Genomic DNA, 22358 nt, shown 5'->3' on the forward strand with positions numbered 1-22358 from the left:
TGGAGACTGTACATCACCCAACTTTATCACAAGATGCCATATCGGCAGGTGACACGTGCACCAGAAGACAGGTTCAGTTGTTCTTGTCCATTTATCTCAGATCAGGCATGACCCCGTCCAAACACGGAACAGAGAATCTTAGCCAGTGTCTCCAAAGACAGAGTGTATAGCCAGGCATGTGCACGCTGTAGCACAGATGTGTCCTCCTATGCTTGGAGCCGGGGATCCCCATCATCTTCTCCCGCCCTCACCTTCCCCCTAGGCTGCCAAGTACTGCTGGGGAAAATCCCACCACCTTGGGCCTTCATGTCCCTGAAGTCTATGGGCTTCCCGTGGGCCCTGAGTGTGCTCGGCCAAGGACATGCCCTCCAGCACCACGCACTCTCCAGCCACATCTTGGCCCCATCCTGAGATTTCCATGAGTTCCTCTCCTTTTTTAAAACTTGAGTTGCTTCAAAGATTTTTTTTTTTAGGGTTCCCAGCTCCAGGAGCATTCAGAATGAAAATCTTCTGGGAAGAGCTAACAGTTAGTTGCTAGCATTTTTGTATAAGCGACAATTCTGTCTTATTCCCATTTCTCTCATTTATTCTGTCACTGAGTACTGACAGCGAATACTGGGATCACACCAGCTCGAAGTCCAGTCCTCATCTTCAGCACTCTGGAGCCCAAATGCTGAACTAGCCAAGGGGAAAGCAGGGAAATGTCGACTTGTCTCCATACCTTTTATCTAAACCACTTGGCTTAAATAGGTAAATACGACATTCCTATCTCAGAAAATTTTAATAATCAAGCATGAAACTTCCCCACTTCGGCCTCCCCTCCACCTACAGATTCTTTCCTGTGGCCTCAGCAGTGAGGCACCCTCTGAACACAGGTCCCCTTCCTGTGCTCTGGACTGCATTTTCTTCCAAACATGGCTCTGACAGTCATTCTCTTTCTCTTCTCTGAATTTTATTTTTTTATTTTTATTTTTATTTTTTTTTGAGACGGAGTCTCGCTCTGTCGCCCAGGCTGGAGTGCAGTGGCCGGATCTCAGCTCACTGCAAGCTCCGCCTCCCGGGTTCGGGCCATTCTCCTGTCTCAGCCTCCTGAGTAGCTGGGACTACAGGCGCCCGCCACCTCGCCCGGCTAGTTTTTTGTATTTTTTAGTAGAGACGGGGTTTCACCGTGTTAGCCAGGATGGTCTCGATCTCCTGACCTAGTGATCCGCCCGTCTCGGCCTCCCAAAGTGCTGGGATTACAGGCTTGAGCCACCGCGCCCGGCCTTCTCTGAATTTTATTAACATGCTTAAGTTTGCCCCACCTTTAAATAAATCAAAGCCTCCTTTTACTCTATCTCCCCTACTTAAAGCAACTGGCCTCCCTTCCAGTCCAGAGCGGTTTTTTTTTTGTTTTTGTTTTTGTTTTTTGGTGACAAGATCTTGCTCTGTCACCTAGGCTGGAGTGCAGTTGCACAATCGTAGCTCACTGCAGCCTCAACCTCCTGGGCTCAGGCGATGTTCCTGCGTAGCTAGGGCTACAGGCATGCACCACCACACACCCAGCTAGTTGTTTTTATTTTTGTAGAGACAGGGTCTCACTATATTCCCCAGGCTGGTCTCAAATTCTTGGGCTCAAGTGATCCTCCCACCTTGGCCTCCCAAAATCCTAGGAATACAGGCGTAAGCCACTGTGCCTGGCCCAGAGCCGCTTCTTAAACACGTTCAGCACTCACTGCCCCCACCACTGCTTCCCCTCCCATCTGCCCCAAACCTATTGCCTCATGTGTTACAAAGGGCTTCACTGTCTACCCAGTGTCTGAGCCAGAAGGCTGCAGGGCATGCTAGCTACCTCCCTCTCCCCTCAGGCCTCTCATCAAATCAGGGACCGGATCTCAGTGGTTCCGAAACTCTCCTGAGCTCTGGCCCCACCGTACCTGCCCTTCTCAGCTCTCCTGAGGGTAGGGATGAGCCTGCCTGCTCTTCCTGCCTCCAGTCTCCCGCCTTCTGGTGTGTCCAGATCACGAAGCGACAATGGTAATGTGGAAAGTGCCGCCCTGGTCCTATCAGGCACCCCTGTGATGTGGCTCCTGCTCATTTTTCTCCATGGGCCTCACTGACTTCACCCACACCAAACCACATTTCCCTAGAGGCGCCTACCTCACACTGCCAGACAGACAGGGAGGTAGAAGCAACAAACACTTTTATACCTTTTAGACTCAGTTTAAGTATCAGGTTCTCCACAAAGTTCTCCCCGCTGGGTCCCCAGCTGGAATACCACCTTCTTCCTTTGTGCTCCTATTATTCCTTGTAAAGGCTTCTGGCTCAGTACCCCTAACCCACTACTGGCCTACTGGATTTCCACACGTGCAAGCTCTTTACAAAAATGCACAAGCCGTAAAGACAACTGGCCCCGCCAGCCTCAAGATACAGGAAGCAGAGGAGGAAGTTCTGAAACCAGAGGAGACATCATTCCAAGGAAATAAGAAAAAAAAGTAAGACTTAAGTCAGAATGATCATCAGATGGAACTTAACAAAGCAACCCGAAATCTTTGTCTCTCTGGGGGAAAGAGTTAACAACATGGAAAAGGGGGCAGACTGGAATAAACCTACAGGTCCGCACTCAAAGCATCAGTGTGAATTCATGATTTTTAATATCTATTTATGTCAGGTATCTTTACCCTATCTTGTTTCTTTTTTTTTTTTTTTTGAGACGGAGTCTCGCTCTGTCGCCCAGGCTGGAGTGCAGTGGCCGGGTCTCAGCTCACTGCAAGCTCTGCCTCCCGGGTTCACGCCATTCTCCTGCCTCAGCCTCCGGAGTAGCTGGGACTACAGGCGCCCGCCACCTCGCCCGGCTAGTTTTTTGTATTTTTTAGTAGAGACGGGGTTTCACCATGTTAGCCAGGATGGTCTCGATCTCCTGACCTTGTGATCCGCCTGTCTCGGCCTCCCAAAGTGCTGGGATTACAGGCTTGAGCCACCGCGCCCGGCCTTTTTTTTTTTTTTTTGAGACGGAGTCTCGCTGTGTCTCCCAGGCTGGAGTGCAGTGGCGCGATCTCGGCTCACTGCAAGCTCCGCCTCCCGGGTTCACGCCATTCTCCCGCCTCAGCCTCCGAGTAGCTGGGACTACAGGCGCCTGCCACCACGCCCGGCTATTTTTTGTATTTTTAGTAGAGACGGGGTTTCACCGTGTTAGCCAGGATGGTCTTGATCTCCTGACCTCGTGATCCGCCCGTCTCGGCCTCCCAATACCCTATCTTGTTTCTATAATTATCTATCTCTATATATGTATCTTTGCACTGTATGGTGAGAGCCTAGAGGCAATGACATTCCAGTAACAAGAAGCACATTTGGCATCCAGATCTTGGTTTCTAAATAACATTCTCTGGCCAGGCACGGTGGCTCACACCTGTAATCCCAGCACTTTGGGAGGCTGAGGTGGGCAGATCACCTGAGGTCAGGAGTTCAAGACCTGCCTCGCCAACATGGTAAAACCCTGTTTCTACCAAAAATGCAAAAATTAGCCAGGTGCGGGGGCAGGCACCTGTAATTCCAACTACTTGGAAGGCTGAGGGAGGAGAACTGCTTGAACCCGGTAGGTGGAGGTTGCAGTGAGCTGAGATTGTGCCATTGCAATCCAGCCTGGGTGACAAGAGCGAGACTCTGTCTCAAAAATAGTAATAATAATCAAATCAAATAAAAATAAATACCATTCTCCATTATAAGGAACCAAGACTCCCTGGAGAAATGGCTGATTCCAGGGCTGGGGCAGGGAACATTCAAGATTAGCCTGGAACATCTTGTTATGCCAGAAGGTAAGAAAGTACTCAAAACATGATGGGGGCAAGCTAAAAACACACAAGAGGCTGCTATAGATCTGGGACAATTTGAGAATCAAGATAAAATCAAAGCAATGGCTTGCAACTCTGAGTAAAATAGGAATCCCTGCATCCATCTTGATAAACAAGTGAAAAAATAAATGGTGAGAAAGGATGTTTTTCTTTACAGTAGAATGCCAACCAATAAATGTACAAGGCATTACGGAGTTAGGAAATCATGCTGGTCAATCATGACAGTAATAACTCGGACAAGACTAATCAACTGATACTATATAACTCATGAATGAGGAACAAAATAGTTAAATAGTCTCAAAGTATCTCCCCACAAATTACTTGTAAATTACAAAGGGGAAATCGTAAATTTAAAATGCAATCTGGCAGACACCAACCTAACCCGGGAACAGAGTTAACAACATCAATGGGACCAGCTGACATTATATGCTGATCATGATGCACTGAGGACACATTGCTTCTGTGATGTTCCTGCCCAGAATGCAAAACCCTCACCTAGCCATGCAGAACCATCACACAAATCCAAACTGAGGCACATTCAACAAAATAGTCTGTATTCTTCAAAAATGTCATGGTAATGAAAGACAAAAGAAGGCTGAGGAATCTGCAGTAGTAAGATACACGTTTACAAATGTAACACACGATCCTGCATGAATGGCTACAAAAGACATTATTGGGATAACTGACAAAATTTAAATATGAATCATGGGTTAGATAACAGTATTAAATCACTGTTAAACTTCCTGATTTTGACAATAATACTTAAAAAAATACTGAATAATACTTAAAACAATTCTCTTCTTCTCTTAGAAGAGAATGTCCTGTTGTTACGGAAATGCATACCGCTATGGGCATAATGGGGCATCTGTGCAAATTACTCTCAAATGATTAAGAAAATACGACATGAAGTAGATAAGGCAAATGGGATAAAATGTAAACACTCAGTAAATCTGGATAAAAGATATATAGGAGTTCTTTGTGATATTCCTGTGACTTTTCTGTAAATCTGAAATTATATTACAAATTTTAAGGTTACCAACAAAACAAAACAAACAACCCCCGACCAAGAATCCAACAACAAGGGATCAATCAAAATTATGGTACAGTCACCCTATGGAGGCCTTCAAATAACACAGCTTTACAAATCAACTTTGTGAAGATATATGACAATATAGAAAAATGCTTATAACATGTACAATGTTGAATGATAAAAGCAGGATACAAAATATTTTATGTGTATATTATTACAACTACGTAAAAGCAAGCATATAATAAAGACTGGAAGGATAAAACCAAAGTTGATGATAAGGATACTGAGGGGTAGGGAGAGTGACTTTTTCCAAAAAATTCACCTGTTAAAAAAAAGTACTTGCAGCACTGGCTCTTCCCCTGCTGCTGCGTCAGTGTACAGGGAATCAGAATGTTCACTGCCTTGTCTTGCCTCAGGTTGCCTCACCCCAAACCCTAGCCCCCCACCAAAGAGAACTGATAGAGCAGGACCTGGGGCCCCAGTGGCAGGAGTGTCTTTGGGTTGGAGGAGTTGGAGGTCTCAAGGCTCCCATAGCGGCAGTCAGCAGCTCGAGCTAACAAAGGAGCTTCAAAGCCCACTCTGACCAGTACAGCTTGAGCAGCTGTGGACACAGCTAAGGGGGAAGCCCAGCCTTGACTGACCTGAGACTCTGGCGTCCCCTGGCTAGACTGGCAGAGATCTGTGTGAACACCCTTTGGCTGTGCGTGCAACTCCTGGGGGCTCTTGCTGGCAGGCTACCTCCTGGGCACAGACAGTAGAGCTTCTTTGAACCTCCTAAGGTTCAGGAGCTCTTGGATCACCCTATCTAGAGGCAGAGGGCATGGCTTTCATGACTATAGAGATAAAGCATCAAGTCCTTATCAGACCTTCACACAGTCTACTGAGGATGTGTTCTGATGGGTGACAAAAATAGGTTTAGTTATAAATAAGACTTGCCATTGGAGGGCAAGACTCAGAGAACCCTGAGCAGCTTAGGGAAACAGGAAGAACAAAAGAGAAAGGCTCTTGCTTAATGATGGGGATACAAAAAAAAAAAAAAAAGAAGAAGAAGAGTGAGAAAGTCTCTGCCTCCTTTGCAGGAGAATAGGTTTTAATAGATTTTGCTCCTCTTATTTTAAGAGATGTTTTTAAAACTCCTTCCCTAAAGAAGTGGGAATATGAAACAGATTGAGACCCTCAGAACAGGTAGCTGAGGTAGGCAGAGAGAAAGAAACCCCATTTCCAGAGGGAAGCAGCAGCAAAAAACTCATGAACGGTAGAGAAAAACTTACTATACCTGGGCAACTTCTTCGTTAGGAGTATTCCAGACCTGATTCCCAACTGCTCCCCAGCCTAAGCAAAAACCACCAACATTCTGAGTCATGTGACCTGATTTTAAAATATTTTATTACATAACCTTTTCATGGCACCATCAGGAGTAACAGAAAACGTTATTCCCAGTTCCTACACCACATCCTGAAAAATATACATTTGTATTTATATATTTATATCAATACTCCACCCCATTCCATAATTCCACCACCTATTGTAGGTCTTTTGCTTAAAGCAGGAAACTATTCTCTTAGGTAAGAAAATATATATGGAAGCTAAATGAAATAACGGTTAGAGTAACTGGGGACAGTTGGTCGTGGGGACAGGGAGGAAGGGGTTAAGTCCAGCCTAGGCAGGATGCATCACCGGGGGTCCATCAAGGTGGAGGAGGACAGTGTATAAAAAGGCAGCGTCACACAGGTGGGCTCTGGGGTCCTTGGTCCATTAGGAGATGGCCTTTGCCTCAGGAAGGAAGGCTTCCCAGTACTTTGCCAGCTGCAAAGAAGTGGGGACAGTAAGCAAGTGCCCCCACCTAGTGGCAGAGCCTAAGCCAGCCTGGGAGGAATCAAGCACAGTACCCTGGCGCTCGCCAAGCGCCTCTGCCCCACAAAGGCAAGCTCTGAGCAGCTGCACAGGCCACACGACCCTCACACCTCCCTCTCGACAGGGAAGGCAGCAGTTCCTGGGCCCCAAGTGCAAGGCCAGTCTCTGAAGACAGTCTTGGCTCCACCCGAGAGGGAGCACCCCTGTGCTGGCCACAGCTTTGCTTGGCTCGGTTAGCTCCTCACAGTGGGGCCACTGTTTCACATACTGATGAGGCCTCAGTCTCAGGAAGGCCAGGTGGTACCATGGGGTGGCTCCTCGAAGGGTAAGCAGTTACAGGGAGATGGGGTTTGTCCTCAAAAACTAACTCACCTCAGAATGAGGGCAGCAGAGCCTGGCCCTCCTGCTTAGTAAAAGACCCTGTTGGATGCTCCATGTCAGAGCAACAGGGCCTATTTTCAATGATCGACTAGAGGAGGGCACAGCCCCTCAGAAGCAGGGCCTGCACATCTTGTCATAGAAGCCCCAAGGAGGCAGCTGGCCTTCGGAGCGGACAGTAGAGGACGAAGGTCACACACAACTTACATACCTGCTGCTGTGAGTAAAGGAGTGTCTCAAGGTACTTGATCACGTGGTTCTTGAAGTCCTTGGATTTCTCTTTCTAGGAGACAAGATTCTACACTGACCATCCAGTTTTCGCTTTCCCTTTCGATGGGATAGTGGTGTTTATTGCTGACCAAGGCCAAACACAGTCTCAGAAAGTAGAGGCAGCAGGTGGAATAGCTGTAATTTCCAGCCAAAGAGAGTCTGCCAAGGCCTTGAAAGGTTTTGTGGGAGGGCAGGAGATGGAGGAGAGTGGAGAAGAAAGGACTGGGGGCCGAGGTTATGTGGCAGCTGCAAGCTTTGTGTTTAATTGCTCTGGTCCAGCCACAAATGTAAGACTGCCACTGTGCCTAGGAACAAACACACACTCCCCAAAGAAGGCCACGCCTGCTCACGAAAATTGCCAAGTCACTGGTACCTCTATCTCGTCACCCAGTAGAGTTGGACAACACCAAGAGCATTCTAAAACATGCACTGCATGCTAAGTGAGAAGTAGGATCTTCTATCTCACCTCAAACCGCATCACTTCTTTTCGGACCACTGTTGAAATCCTCTCGAAGTCCCTTTCATATTGAGTCACCCGAGACTCCCACTGGGAAGAAAGAAGAAAGAAAGGATCACCTCATATTATGGCATCATTACTAAGCCTTCACATTTGGACATCAATTTTACATATGAGGCCTCAATTGATCATCATGTCTGTCTGTCCCTGTGGGTAAGATGAGGTGTCACAGAGGATTTCGCATGTAAGTCAGAGTCCAGCAGAAGGCGACTTTAGGGGCTGATTGGAAAAGAGATGCCTGTATTTCAGGCATTTGGGACCAAGTGTGGTCCTTCAAGAAGGCTCTGATACTCCAGCAGCCTCCAGTTTAGGTACTCACCAGCAGAGTTGGAAGGCCTGGAAAACTTAATTTAGTTCTCATGAGAAGGCGTATCTGAACCAGCTACGTAGGTTTTCAAAGACCCAGCCAGGACCCCTCCTGCCAAGATTCTTTTTTTTTTTTTTTTGAGATGGAGTCTCGCTGTGTCATCCAGGCTGGAGTGTAGTGGCATGATCTCAGCTCACTGCAACCTCTGCCTCTCGGGTTCAAGTGATTCTCGTGCCTCAGCCTCCTGAGTAGCTAGGACTACAGACGTGTGCCACCACACCTGGCTAATTTTTTTTGAGATAGAGTCTTGCTCTGTCACCAGACTGGAGTGCAGTGGTGTGATCTCCGCTCACTGCAACCTCTGCCTCCCAGGTTCAAGCGATTCTCCTGCCTCAGCCTCCCGAGTATCTGGGACTATAGGCGGGTGCTACCACGCCCAGCTAATTTTTGTATTTTTTTAAGTAGAGACAGGGTTTTACTATGTTAGCCAAGATGGTCTCAATCTCTTGACCTCGTGATGCGCCCGCCTTGGCCTCCCAAAGTGCTGGGATTACAGGTGTGAGCCGCCATGCCCGGCCTCGGCTAATTTTTGTGTTTCTAGCAGAGACAGGGTTTCACCATGTTAGTCAGGCTGGTCTAGAACTCCTGACCTCGGCCGGGCACGGTGGCTCACACCTATAATCCCAGCACTTTGGGAGCCTGAGGCAGGTGGATCACGAGGTCAAGAGATCGAGACCATCTTGGCTACTAACACGGTGAAATCCTGTCTCTACTAAAAATACAAAAAATTAGCCAGGCAAGGTGGCGGAAGCCTGTAGTCCCAGCTACTTGGGAGGCTGACACAGGAGAATGGCATCAACCCAGGAGGCAGAGCTTGCAGTGAGCTGAGATCATGCCACTGTACTCCAGCCTGGGCGACAGAGCGAGATTCCATCTAAAAAAGAAAAAAAAAAAAAGAAAAAAAAAGCCGGGCGTGGTGGCTCACGCCTGTAATCCCAGCACTTTGGAAGGCCAAGGCGGGCAGATCACGAGGTCAGGAGATTTGAGACTATCCTGGCTAACATGGTGAAACCCCATCTCTACTAAAAATATAAAAAATTAGCCAGGCGTGGTGGCGGGCGCCTGTAATCCCAGCTACTAGGAAGGCTGAGGGAGGAGAATGGTGTGAACCCGGGAGGCGGAGCTTGCAGTCAGCCGAGATCACGCCACTACACTCCAGCCTGGGCGACAGAGCGAGACTCCTTCTCAAAAAAAAAAAAAAAAAACTCTGACCTCAAGTGATCTGCCCACCTTGGCCTCCCAAAGTGCTAGGATTACAGGCGTGAGCCACCGTGCCGGGCCAGAGATTCTGATTTGACAAGTCTGGGTAGAGTAGGAAAAGAACAGGGGGACTAGGCCTCAGGAAGGCCTGGAGTCATTCTCAGAGGCTTCCTCAGCAGCCACGGCCCTTTAGACTCCATCAGCGCTCTTGCCCACTGTGGGGTTCCAAGCCTCTGGGTGGGATGGGACCTGGGTTCATTTGGAACTAGCAGAACACCCCTGGCTGGGCTGCCTCAGGGGACTCACCTCAAGGATCTCGTCCTTGGCCTGCTGCAGCTTATCAGGCTTGTTGGCCCACAGCAGCCGAGCCTCGGCCTCCCGCTTCTTCTGCAGTGTGGCTTGGGCATCCTGCCAGCGCTGCCATGTCTTCATGCGCTGGTCGAAGGCAGCCTGTGGGGTTGGGGTTGAGGAGGACCACAACCAGCTCTTCAAGAGCTCTACTGGCTCTTCCTCAGGGCAGGCTCTCCCAGCAGCTGCGCCAGGGACAGACTGAGCAAGGGCAGGTTCTGCAGCCGCATGTTAGTGCCCAGCTGGGAAGTTCAATGTCTAGGAGCAAAGCTTGGGTAATACTTCTCTCCAAGCTTCCAGGAGGCCAGTGCCATGCTGCTTCACGCTACTCCCAGGGCTGGATGGCAGGGAGCCAGTAGGTGGCCTTATGCCAGTGACCAATACTATGGCTTACAAAAGTACCTCCCTCAGATCAGTCAGTTCATAAGGCTACATACTTTCCCTGAGTGCCTGCCATGTGCCAGGAGCTAAGAATACAGTGGATGAAACTCATGGTCCCATTTTCATGGAATTTGTCATCTAATGGAAAAGGCCAACATTACATTCGCAATTAAAATAGATAATTACAAGTATGCAGACTACTGGGAATGCAGCACGGTACTATAACATGAAACCAGGGACCTAGCTTAGCCTGGGAAAGATGTCAGGGAAGTCCACCCTAAGGACCCAACCTTTAAACTGACACCCAAATAATCTACAAGGTTAGCTTAACAAATCTTTAAATCAACACCTAAACCCACCATAGGGCCACACTGCTTTTTCCCAACCACACACTCACCTGCTCTAGGCTACCAAGGCCTCCAAGAAGCTCCCCAAAATCTATTTGCTAGTTTTCCTTGTTTCCAGTTTCTTGACCACAATCAACATTTCCAGGGAAGGAAGCTGCTGGCCTGACTAACCCACACCTGCCCGGACTTGCTTAATAGGCCACAAGCAGCAGCCTGGATCAACGATCTGTGCCTGGGGCCAGCCACCCAGCCAGGTTCCATCGGCTCCCTCGCTGTCCTGCAAAAGTTCCCTGAATATTTTCTTTTTTTTTAGACGGAGTTTCACGCTTGTCACCCAGGCTGTAATGCAATGGAGCGATCTCGGCTCACTGCAACCTCCACCTCTTGGGTTCAAGCGATTCTCCTGCCTCAGTCTCCTGAGTAGCTGGGACTACAGGCGCCCGCCACCATGCCCAGATAATTTTTGTATTTTTAGTAGAGATGGGGTTTCGCCACATTGGCCAGGCTGGTCTCAAACTCCTGACCTCAGGTGATCCACCTGCCTCAGCCTCCCAAAGTGCTAGGATTACAGGCATGAGCCACCGCGCCTGGCCTTCCCTGAATATTGTCTATGACTCCTTAGCATAGGTTTATGCCAAAACTTGAACCTTAGGGAATGCAATGCCACCAAATTCACCTGCCCCACTATTGTCACTGCTGTTCCCCTGCAGCATCTTAACACCTCAATGTCAAAAGATGAGGTAAAGGGTGACCTCATATCCGAGTCAGACTCAAGCCCAACCCACTGGCCTAACAGTGGTCCGGCTCCACGCTCAGAGAAGAGCAGAAAAGAAACCTTTGTTCTTCTCTCCAATCCCACCACCAGGCTCATAAGCATGAGGCAGGCAGATGGAGGGTCTCTGAGAAAAGACCATTCGCAGTTCTGTGCCGTGAGGCATCCTTCCCCAGCCCCAGCCCATGGAGCTCTAGGCAAGGCCCTCATCCCTGTGGTACAAGCTCACTGTGCCTGGGCGCCATATCCAAGAACTGTGCTCCCCAGAGATCCCAAACAACGCTCCTCATAGAAAGCTTCCCCCAGAGAGTGCCCTTCCTGCGGCTTGCTCTCCAGTCTAAGTAGCCTGACCAGTTCTAAGAATTACATAGCAGGTTATTTTTAAAACCTCTTATCACTCTGGAGTTAGCAGCAAACCAAATAGCAATGGGAGAGGAAAATGAGTAACCTCCCAGGCTCTATGAGGCAACTCCACCACGGAGGAAGCGACAGCCTGGGAGCAGCTCAGCTCCTGACACAACGCACAAGCTCCCTAATGGGAGATATGTTGGGGATGGGGACCGAGGGGTGGCACTGTTCTAACTCTGAGGCTCAACACATCCTGATCCCAAGCCGAATCAGGGACAGACTTAAGCCCTTAGAGTGTAGGCGCCAGGCTTCCTCTTGGTTCTTTCCTCTGTCTTAGGGAGGCCATGCGAGAGCTAATACCACTGTCACAATTCCTTAACCTTAACCCCTGGGAGTGCTCATGGGGAAACCACACTGCTAGATCACCAGGAGAGAGTGAGGTGCTTGATGAGGGGCAGGCTGGAATGTTATCAGTGGGGGTGGCACAGCACAGGAAGGCTCTGGTGATGAGCTCTCTCAGTCCCCTGGCCACACTCCTCCATGCAATGCCAAGCCAGTTCCATGTAGTTACCTGACTGCCCATACTGGAAGGACAAGTGGAAGCCACCAAAGCCACCAGTTACTGTTAAGGAGGCAAAGATCAAAGGACTGAGGAAGTCACTGCTCCAGGGGGCCAAGAGATCAGGTCTGTAAGTTCCTGCAAGAAAGGACCACAGGCCGGGTGCGGTGGCTCACGCCTGTAATCCCAGCACTTTGGGAGGCCAAGGTGGGCGGATCACGAGGTCAGGAGATCGAGACCATCCTGGCTAACACCATGAAACACCGTATCTACTAAAAATACAAAAAATTAGCCAGGCGTGGTGGCGGGCGCCTGTAGTCCCAGCTACTCGGGAGGCTGAGGCAGGAGAATGGTGTGAACCCGGGAGGCGGAGCTTGCAGTGAGCTGAGATTGCGCCACTGCACTCCAGTCTGGGAGACACAGCGAGACTCCATCTCAAAAAAAAAAAAAAAAAAAAAAAAAGAAAAGAAAGGACCACAGAGGACACCGTCCAGCCTCAACAATGAAGGGCAACCTATTTGGAGATTCAAGAGTGATCTTTTCTCCAAATGCCATCTAGGAATCTTGGTTGTGGGGCTCAAAATGAGTCAATGATAACTAGCTAACAGGTGAACAGATTGCTTGGTTTATAGGATACCTTTCCTCTTAAAAGTAGAAAAAGTGACACCTTTTTACAAGCTATAATGGGATGAAACTGTCTTGGGAAGAGGACCAGCAAAAGAAAAACAAATCAAATCAAGGGAAGGAGGAGAAAAGGAAACAGAAGCTTACCCGGACTATGGCCAGGAGGCGAATGTAGTCACTCAGGAGCTCAGCAAGGAGGAAGAAGTCGTTGTTGGCCTGTTCCTGGTGGAGCTGCTCAATTTTTTCTTCCACCTCAGCCAGCTGGGAGAGTGCCCGTGACAATGCCGTGTTGTCCTCAGAGCTCCCAAGCATGGCCAGACTCTTTGCAAACTGGGCTGTGTTCAGCGCTAGCTCTGGAAGGAGGAAAAGACAGCAGAGGCCTCTCTGATCTCACAAGGAAAAGGGACAAATCAGCTGACACCACATGGCATGTCTTAGCAATGCCGCCCACTGCATATCTGGGAAACGAGGGTTCCGCAACCCAGTCACTTACACCACGATTAACTGTATTCAGAGAGTAAAGAGAATGTGGCTTGGTCACAGAAGCAGGAGGGAGAGGCACCAGCTTGTCCTGAGTTTCACTGGGTTAGGCCTACCTGAAGGAAGCAGCTCCAATATCCCTGAAGAACCAAAGCCCACTTATTAAATAACAAACAGGCCAAATAAACTATTCTTATATTTTTGTTAAAGCTCATGAGTGGTAGCCTCTCTGTACAAGAGAGAAGAGTGAATATATGTGCACACCATATAGTCTTGAATGTTCTAGAGTAGGGCAAAATCTTTGTAAAGGAGCACAGTGGCACGATGTCAGCTCACTCCAACCTCCGCCTCCCAGGTTCAAGCAATTCTCTGCCTTGGCCTCCCAAGTAGATAGGATTACAGATGCCTACCACCACACCTGGCTAAGTTTTTGTATTTTTAGTAGAGACAGGGTTTCACCATCTTGACCAGGCTGGTCTTGAACTCCTGACCTCGTGATCCACCCGCCTTGGCCTCCCAAAGTGCTGGGATTACAGGTGTGAGCCACCGTGCCCAGCTGATAATTTTTTTAGGGTTTGCAGGCTACACATAGTCTGCTAGAGATTCTTTTCACCTCCAATTCATTCCTTTAAAAAAGTAAAAACCTAAATTTGTAGCTCATGGCAATAGGAACAAGGGTCAGATTTGGCCCATGGGCCAGATTATAGTTTGCCAACCCTTACTTACACTGGCCTTATGCTGTGGATCTTCTATCTGTTTAGATTTCTAATTATCAGCATGTTTAAGGCAGAGAGGGAAAAGATTCAAACTGGGAAAATTTCACTAGCTTGTAAGCAAATTTCACTAAAGAGAGACGCAGAAGGATTAGGAGACAGGTGGTTTCCTTGCATTTACGCATTGCTGGTTTGACCACGTAGCTAAAGCATGTATGACATCATTTTGGATACAAGCCATCAACTCAAAATCAACAGAAGCCGGCATCCCAGGTCATGCTGTATCTGGGACAGCTTCCCTGCACCCCTCCCAGGTAGAAAGTACAATGCCCACAGTGGTTGAACCATGTTTTCTGCCAGGAGATGCAGGGCATCCCTTTTTTTTATCAGAACATCAAGGACCTGGTGGGCTGAGAATTTCAACTTGGATGGCTGAGAGGACTGGAACAGCATGCCCTCCCATCTCCAGTTCACTAGAGACAACAATTTCCCCTAGCTCCAAGTGCATTTCAGAGCTTGTTACCTTTCCTATGGTTGACTAGAGTTTCTACAACAGCATGCAGTTTCCGTAAGCGCTGCTCCTCACACTCTACCTCCTGGAGCTTCTCTTCAAACCACTGAAACACAAAAGCCCAGAGCTTTAATGAGATTACTTCTATAGGTGCAGTGCAGTCTTTCTTTAGCAGTTGTTTTTCAAAAAGGGACTAAATTATAAAAAAACTTTCTAATCTCAGAAATCTCAGGACTCCTTAGGGGTTCTGACCTATAAGCCTGAGGTGTAGGTGAAGGTAAGAGGCACAAGGCTACTCACAATGTCTGATTCATTCATCTTGATGGTCATTTTGCTGACGGCATCTGTGGCTTTGTTGAACATCTTGAGGAGACCAGCACCACTCAATGTCTGGGTACCCACGGCACGTGGCAGCTACAAGACCAAGAAGGCAGGGATGGCAAGTTATCTGCTGCCCCTATTTTAGGTTCAGAAGAATTAGTATCCATCAGATGGCAAGCCCAAAACTTGCCAGACAAATTATGTGAACTGTAAATTGTTTTTTCAAAGGCAGTCTGAGGAATCCACAACACGTCCGTAAAGAAAAATCAAAGAACCACATTAAAAAGAATCAGCCAATATTTTCAGCTTTTGATATTTTATACAGAAAAAAAGTAGACTGGGGTGTTATGCAGTCAGGTGACCTCAAACTGAGATTGTCTGCCTACCCAGGCATGAACTGCCTCAGTATCAAGCACACTCTTGTTAAAAGTCAAAAGTTCCCTTGGATTAGCATACTTGGTACACAACTGGACTTAAAAGTCTTAAGACACTAAAATCTTGCTGTCCTCGAATTTTCTTCAGCGAACAAATATCCAAGGACAAGAGAATTATTGATTCAGATCAAGGCTACTTTCAGAGATGACCTAGTAGCCAAGCATGCCAAATATTTAGAAACAATCTGATTGCTGTTCAGTCTCCCCAGTACTCTCCTAGGGCATGGAAAGGATGCTGAAAAATCTATAGCATATACAGCATACTATGCTAAAAAGTCAGATTTTAGTGTTCAGGACTCTATGGCAGTAGCTCTTTTTTTTGAGATGGAGTCTTGCTCTTGTCGCCCAGGCTGGAGTGCAGTGGCACGATCTCTGCTCACTGCAACCTCTGCCTCCACGGTTCAAGTGATTCTCCTGCCTCAGCCTCCCAAGTAGCTGGGATTATAGGTACCCGTCACCACGCCCAGCTAATTTTTGTATTTTTAGTAGAGATGGGGTTTTGCCATGTTGGCCAGGCTGGTCTCGCACTCCTGGCTTCAGGTCAACCTCCTGTCTCAGCCTCCCAAAGTGCTGGGATTACAGGCGTGAGCCACCGTGCTCGGCCTGGCAGTAGTTCTGAACTTGGGGCCACTTTGCGTCCTAGGGGACATTTGGCAATGTCTGGAAATGATTGTGGTTGTTATAACTGGGGAGGGGGTGCTACCTGGATCTAGTGGGTAGGTACCAGGCATGCTGCTAAAACCTCCTGCAATGCAGAGGACAATCCCTACGACAAAGAACTATCTTACCCAAAGGGTCCACAGTGCTGCTACAGACATACCCTGCTTAGGGGTATGGAGTAAAGATGAGAGGGTGAAAAGGAAGAAGGGATTTAAGAATATTCACAAGAGAAGACTAAAAGATCTGAAGCATTTGACAGGGAATTTTTAATTAAAACATTTCATTTCAGAGAAAAAAACTCATTTATTATCATTTTCTTCACTGGAATAACACATACTATATACAAATGAAAGAAAAATTTAAAAATAAAAATTAAAGCAAAATGATAGCCCTATGCAGTCACTTCCTTCCTTCTACTTTGCTTTCCTGTGAGATAAAACATTTCACTCAAGTGTTTCTTTTGATCCTTAATGACTCACATGTTTCTACAGCTGTATTTACATGCTATTTCATGTTTCACATTTTATAATTCTTTTAACATACACGTCCATGTACTAACATTTCTGTATACTTTGTTTATGATGAGAATCAAATATTTGGTTATATTGATATATTTTACTTAATTCTTCCACTGTTAGCAATTGAGCTGTTTTCAATTTTTGACAATCATGACTAGCCTACACATGGCCTGTAAAAAAGACTGTCTACTTCAATCAACACTTTTCCTACATAGCAGTTCTGTGGTTTGTGGTAACTGGTTTTTAACCAATGCCCCGCCTGGCATAAAATATGCATTCAATCTGAGCCAAGAAGTAACCTACAACATGCCAAGGACCTGCCAAATAGATCACTGTGTTGATCCAATAAGACAATACTAAGCTGCCATTTGACCCCTACGACTAACTACTTTTGACTTCAGGCAGAGCTTCTTTTATTTCAAAGGCTGAAAAATACTTGTCACTCTCAGGGGTTCACCCAAAACTAGGATACAGTCTGGTACTAGTCATGTTAAGTGCTCACATATTTTTGGAATGAACTAGTTTCATTTCACTAGGAGCAGACATAAATTATGAAATTCAGTTTGCACTGAATACTAACCTCTTCTTTCTCCAAGAACTCTCTGACGTCAGGGTCCTGTAACATGGTAGGATGATTCACAATCCTCTGAAGGTACCTACAAGGTAAGCAGTTACCATCTGGTTAGTTGAGCTGGCCTCAGAAGGCTCTGGGCGTCACACGGCGCTGGCAGTGATACCACGTCTTCTGTTACTTAAAGTACCCTGAGATAAGGTACTTAAGTAGGACTCTCCTTGTAAGCATATTCAAGTTCACATTCCTGACATTTCCAAAAAGGGAGAGAAAAATAACTGGTCAGAAAGAAACCTCAGAGCCATTCATATTTGATTGTCTAAGAACATGACTGCCTGCTCACTCGGGATGGGAAAAAAACAGAAGATGGCCTATTCCCAAGGTGGGAAAATAGGCAACTCAGGAAAAGTTGAGAGATAATATGGAGGTGAGGAACTTCAATGCATTCACATTTCATCTCTAACTCAATGGGTTGTCTCATCATTTAGACTCACTTTTCAGCTTCTCATTTGTCCTCACGTTATTCAGGAAAATGGCTGTATGGAACTTACCTTTCTAAAGCAGCCCTCCGTTTTTCAAGAAATTCTGCAGAAGAAGAATCTTCCTTCCCAACTTTCACTTTTGTCATCCCTAGAATGGAATTTAAAAAGCAAAATAACCATAAATGATCTTTCTTTTTTTTCAAGTGTCAGCAGGAGGAAAGGCAATGCATACAACCTAAGCCACTTCTATGTCATGTGCAGGGATGAACAAAAGGTTCTTTACTTGAGAGCCATTTTTGAAAACTAGTCTCTAAGTGCTGAAGGTTCTAAACTCTAGGATTTGCAGATAATACATTTTCTTAAAATGGCGGCCATGGAACCCTGAGTACAAACATCAACTGATGTTAATGAAGAAGCTCCTGGCCGGGTGCAGTGGTGCACACCTGTAATCCCAGCACTTTGGGAGGCCAAGGCAGGCGGATCATGAGGTCGAGAGATCAAGACCAGCCTGGCCAACATGGTGAAACCCCATCTCTACTAAAAATACAAAACTTAGCTGGGCATGGTGGTGGGCGCCTGTAGTCCCAGCTATGCAGGAGGCTGAGGCAGGAGAATCACTTGAACCTGGGAGGCAGAGCTTGCAGTGAGCTGGGATCACGCCACTGCACTCCAGCCTGGTGACAGAGCAAGACTCACCTCAAAAACAAACACCAAAAAACAACAAAAAAAAACCCCAAAAAAATGAAGAGGTTCCTTCCTCTGACCCTCTGACCCCAATCCAGTGTAGTCTATTTCAATTTGGAGGGAACCGCAATCATTTAAGACTCCTGAAGACCCCTAGAAAACAAATGAACATAACAACTCTGGAGGCTAAACCCAGAGCTCCTACTGCACCCAAGAAGAGAACATGCCAAAATACTGTATTTTTCTCTAGACCTCCAGGGTTGGAAAACACTGGAAATGTCTCTTTTCTCACCACAAGACTGTTAATAGAAGTAGTCTCATATACTAAACAGTAAGTGAATTTTGGAGAGAATGCAAAGGAAAACAATCCGAGTGGAATGGAAGACCACAGGCTTACTTACCTATGAGGCTCTTCTCCGGTGGAGGCGGGACAATGAAGCCATTCTGAGAGTGCTTCTCGGAAAGCTTCTCATAAAGACCCAGAAAGTCACTAAATCTTCTTTTTACTGCAAACTGTTTGCTTCTGAACAATGGTAAGCTCGTCTTGGGGATGGGGAAAAACACAAGGCAATTTCATTCCAAACAGGAGATGGTGTCTTGAAAGCCATCCAATTGACATTAAAGAAACCCATTTCCCAGATCCCTGCCCTTCAGTCACCTGGTAAATAACTTTCTCCAAGGCAGAGAGTCTTTAAACTTTTTAAAACCATAGTTCCCCCTTTGGCAGTCTGGGAGCCTAAGGAGCTCTTCTCACAATAATGATTTTAAATGCAAAAAATATATAGGATTATAAAGGCAATCAATTAAATTCAAATACATCTGAAGCCATGGTGACCTTTGAGGAAATAAAAATTCAAATATAGTTTCATTCCCAGGTTAAGAACTCTTGTTCTAAAGAAAGAAATGTTCAGTTCTAGTTTAAAGCTAGAATTCTACAGTAACCCATTCATCTTTTATTGGTTTTTTTTTTTTTTTGATACAGGATCTCACTTTGTTGCCCAGGCTGGAATGCAATGGTGTGATCACAGCTCACTGCAGCCTCAAACTCCCGGGCTTAAGCGATCCTCCTGCCTCAGCCTCCCAAGTAGCTAGGAACACAGGCACATGTTACCATGCCCGGCTGGAGTGCAGTGGCACAATCTCGGCTCACTGCAATCTCTGCCTCCCGGGTTCAAGCAATTCTCTTGTCTCAGCCACCCAAGTGGCTGGGATTACAGGCTCCCGCCACCACGCCTGGCTAATTTTTCTAGTTTTCTAGTAGAGATGGGGTTTCACCATGTTGGCCAGGCTGGTCTTGAACTCCTGACCTCAGTTGATCCACCTGCCTCAGCCTCCCAAAGTGCTGGGATTACAGGTGTGAGCCACTGCGCCAGGCCTCACTGACTTATTTAAGGGTATAAGCTGCTGGAATTATAGCAGCCAAACTAAAGACAGACAAAAAGTGCTTCTAAGAAGGGGAAGCAGGTGAGGAGCAGGGTGGGAATTGGATGAAATGTCTAAGCTGTAGACAGTAACCTCTAAAGTATCATAATGTAGAGTTCACAGGACACAGGCCAACAAGTAGTAGAGATACAATATAAAGCAGATTTCTACCAAAAAAGGTTAGGCCTACATCACGATGAGACTTTACTTTATACTCACCAGATAGGCAAAATTTAAGGAGGTTGGCCTCACCAATTGCTGGCAAGGAAGTGAATCAATGGGAGCTTTTATACACTGCTGATGGGGTATAAATTGGTACAAAGACTTTAAAAAACAGTTTGTATTCCTTGTGTCCAATATTTGCAGTACCTATGACCCACGGGAATTACTCCTGGTTACATACTCTAGAGAAACCCTTCCACATGTGCACTAGAGACATGCAAGAAAGTTCCCAGTTACAAAAACCAGAAACATGTTGACAGGAGAAAATGTTCACAACAGGAAAACACAAATATTTTGTGGTATATGAACTAACTACAGCTATGACCATCAAGGATGGGTGAAAGAAACAATACTAAATAAAGCAAGCACAATTATCAGCATGATATTATTTTTATGAAACTCAAAACAAAGCAAAACAGTCATATATATATATGTGTGTGTGTAAAGATTTCTTATAAAAGAAATGAGAGACAACTCAGGAGAAAGGGCGCCTCTAAGGTGTGAGGCAGGGGATATGATGGAAAAACACGTAAGTGGATTCAGTGGTACTCAAGACTAGTGGTAAGTTTAGAGCTTCATTCATTATGCTTCATAACTTGTATACCACATTGTGTACATTTTCTATGCATTAATATTATATACGAAAGAAGACCCGACCAGAGAGGCAAAAGGTTAAGTATTACAAGAAGCTCTCTGAAACCTCAAAAGCATTGAAGATTTTAAAAGATAGTTTAAGGCAATCTGTGAATCTAGCTCCACACCACATGGTTCTCTAAAAGAGCTGTATCAGATATACCACACGACTTCACAGAATCACACCGAAATGTTAGCTTTCTAGAAGAGTATTAAAAAGACTCAGTCTGGAGTACCCAGATGAGATCTCCAAAGGGATGCAGGCTTGCTCCATCTTGAGTAAACATGAAGATGTTGGCAAAGAAACAAAGGAGATACCCAGAAATAATCTGAATGATGACGTTGGTACAAGCACCCAAGTCTATGAAGATGGTCTTCAGCAGGGCCACCTGGACTCACCTGTGTTGTAACTTTGTAGGCTACATATGCATTCATACCGTCCCCTGTGGGAGAACAAGAAAGCAGGAGCAGATTATCTTAGAAACCAAAGCAGTGCCAATCCAACTAACATTTAACCAGGAATCATAAGCCATAGGAACCCTGGATAAGAAGGGACACTTGTTTCATCTCCAAGCTTTATATGCAATCTTAGAATCCAGTTCCTACTTTGCCTCAGGGCCTCTGTGGCACATAGCAAGCCCCCATGGATGCTGGCTGGGTCCCAGTTTGAGTTACACAAGAGAGTCAGCCCTCTGTTTCAAAGCCAGGCTCCATTTATACCCTCCACAAAGCAGCACTGGATACTGACAATCCATCAGTTGTTACCATGCCAATATTTGGTCTGGTTACACACATCTGTCCGAAACCAAACAATTCTCTTGCTGTATAAAGCAGGAGGAGAAGGAAGCAACTGATGTAAAAGGAAACAAGTAGTTCTACCCTAGGGTAGCTCTGGGCTTGATTTGCTCTTTCAGAAATATCGTCACAACCCCCTCCACTGGTGCTGGGGGGGACACTGACCTCTCTGATCTAGCATGTTCACCAAGAGCAAAGGGTCTGGCAGGAAGACACTTTGGCTGCCTAATGTCACACAAATCTCCCTTTCCTGGAGCAATTATTTTTATGAAAAAGCCTTTGACTGTTAAATAATTTGGGATTCAAGCTATTGTTTTGCTCTGTGGTGATGTCCTGACCTAGACCACTTAAGGAGATAAAGATGCCATTGATACCCTGAGCACTGAAAAGACATATTCTAGAATCCAAACAGACACAGCTCCAGTGCTGGACTACGGTGTTTGGGGTTGGTTTTGTCCCCTGCCTCCCCCACCCTTGATTCCTTCCCACATCAAACAGGAAAACCTAGGTCAACAGTTACCAGCTGCTTAGGCCCCTGAACTGGTTCTGGGGGGATGGGTGAGGGGCCAAGGGAAGGAAAAGTAGGCAGTACTGGATCAGCAGGGTCACACATTACAACTTGGTTTCAGTAAGATGGCTGGAAATGCCTGCTTTTTGCAAAATGTACCAAGAATTTGAAGATTACACAGGAACAGAGGGCTTGTCTGTTGTACTTCCCCAGCCCCTACCAAAAGGGTGTATATAAAACAGAACCCATAAGCTAAACTTTAAAAATTACTTTATACTGATTACCAACTTTAGTTCTCTTCTAAACCACCTTACTAACATTACCCAATACTACTAAGGATGTTTACTACTGATAAAAGAAAAAAAAAAAAAAAGAAATTTAAGTTTACTTTATAGAAGTAATATCAAAACTTCATTCACAGCAGAATAGTTATGGTCAAATGTCCAAGAATCCCATAATTTAGTGCCTGCAATTAAGAAAGTCTAAATGCGGCCGGGTGCGGTGGCTCAAGCCTGTAATCCCAGCACTTTGGGAGGCCGAGACGGGCGGATCACGAGGTCAGGAGATCGAGACCATCCT

The 22358-nt window shown here is 46.3% G+C and overlaps 1 protein-coding gene across 3 annotated transcripts in view; it reads right to left on the reverse strand.

Annotated features, from left to right (window-relative positions):
• Window positions 1-1819: 1819 nt before the first annotated feature.
• Window positions 1820-22358, reverse strand: part of LOC105488745 (sorting nexin 1) — a 47516-nt gene continuing 26977 nt past the window's right edge. For 2 of the 3 annotated variants that reach the window (XM_011753145.3, XM_011753136.2), the window contains exons 5-15: window positions 20876-20919; window positions 18601-18742; window positions 17585-17663; window positions 17043-17118; window positions 14830-14943; window positions 14542-14635; window positions 12973-13178; window positions 9753-9896; window positions 7829-7909; window positions 7304-7375; window positions 6220-6666 (exon numbers count right to left, since the gene is read on the reverse strand). In XM_011753145.3, the coding sequence (XP_011751447.1) occupies window positions 6616-6666; window positions 7304-7375; window positions 7829-7909; window positions 9753-9896; window positions 12973-13178; window positions 14542-14635; window positions 14830-14943; window positions 17043-17118; window positions 17585-17663; window positions 18601-18742; window positions 20876-20919 (1103 nt within the window). In that variant the 3' untranslated portion in view covers window positions 6220-6615. Of the gene's footprint in view, window positions 6193-6219; window positions 6667-7303; window positions 7376-7828; window positions 7910-9752; window positions 9897-12972; window positions 13179-14541; window positions 14636-14829; window positions 14944-17042; window positions 17119-17584; window positions 17664-18600; window positions 18743-20875; window positions 20920-22358 lie in introns of those variants that run through there. The other variant, XM_011753160.2, reaches the window with a different exon arrangement.

Source organism: Macaca nemestrina, chromosome 7 (genome assembly GCF_043159975.1).
Source record: "Macaca nemestrina isolate mMacNem1 chromosome 7, mMacNem.hap1, whole genome shotgun sequence".
In the NCBI taxonomy this organism is placed as follows: Eukaryota; Metazoa; Chordata; class Mammalia; order Primates; family Cercopithecidae; genus Macaca; species Macaca nemestrina.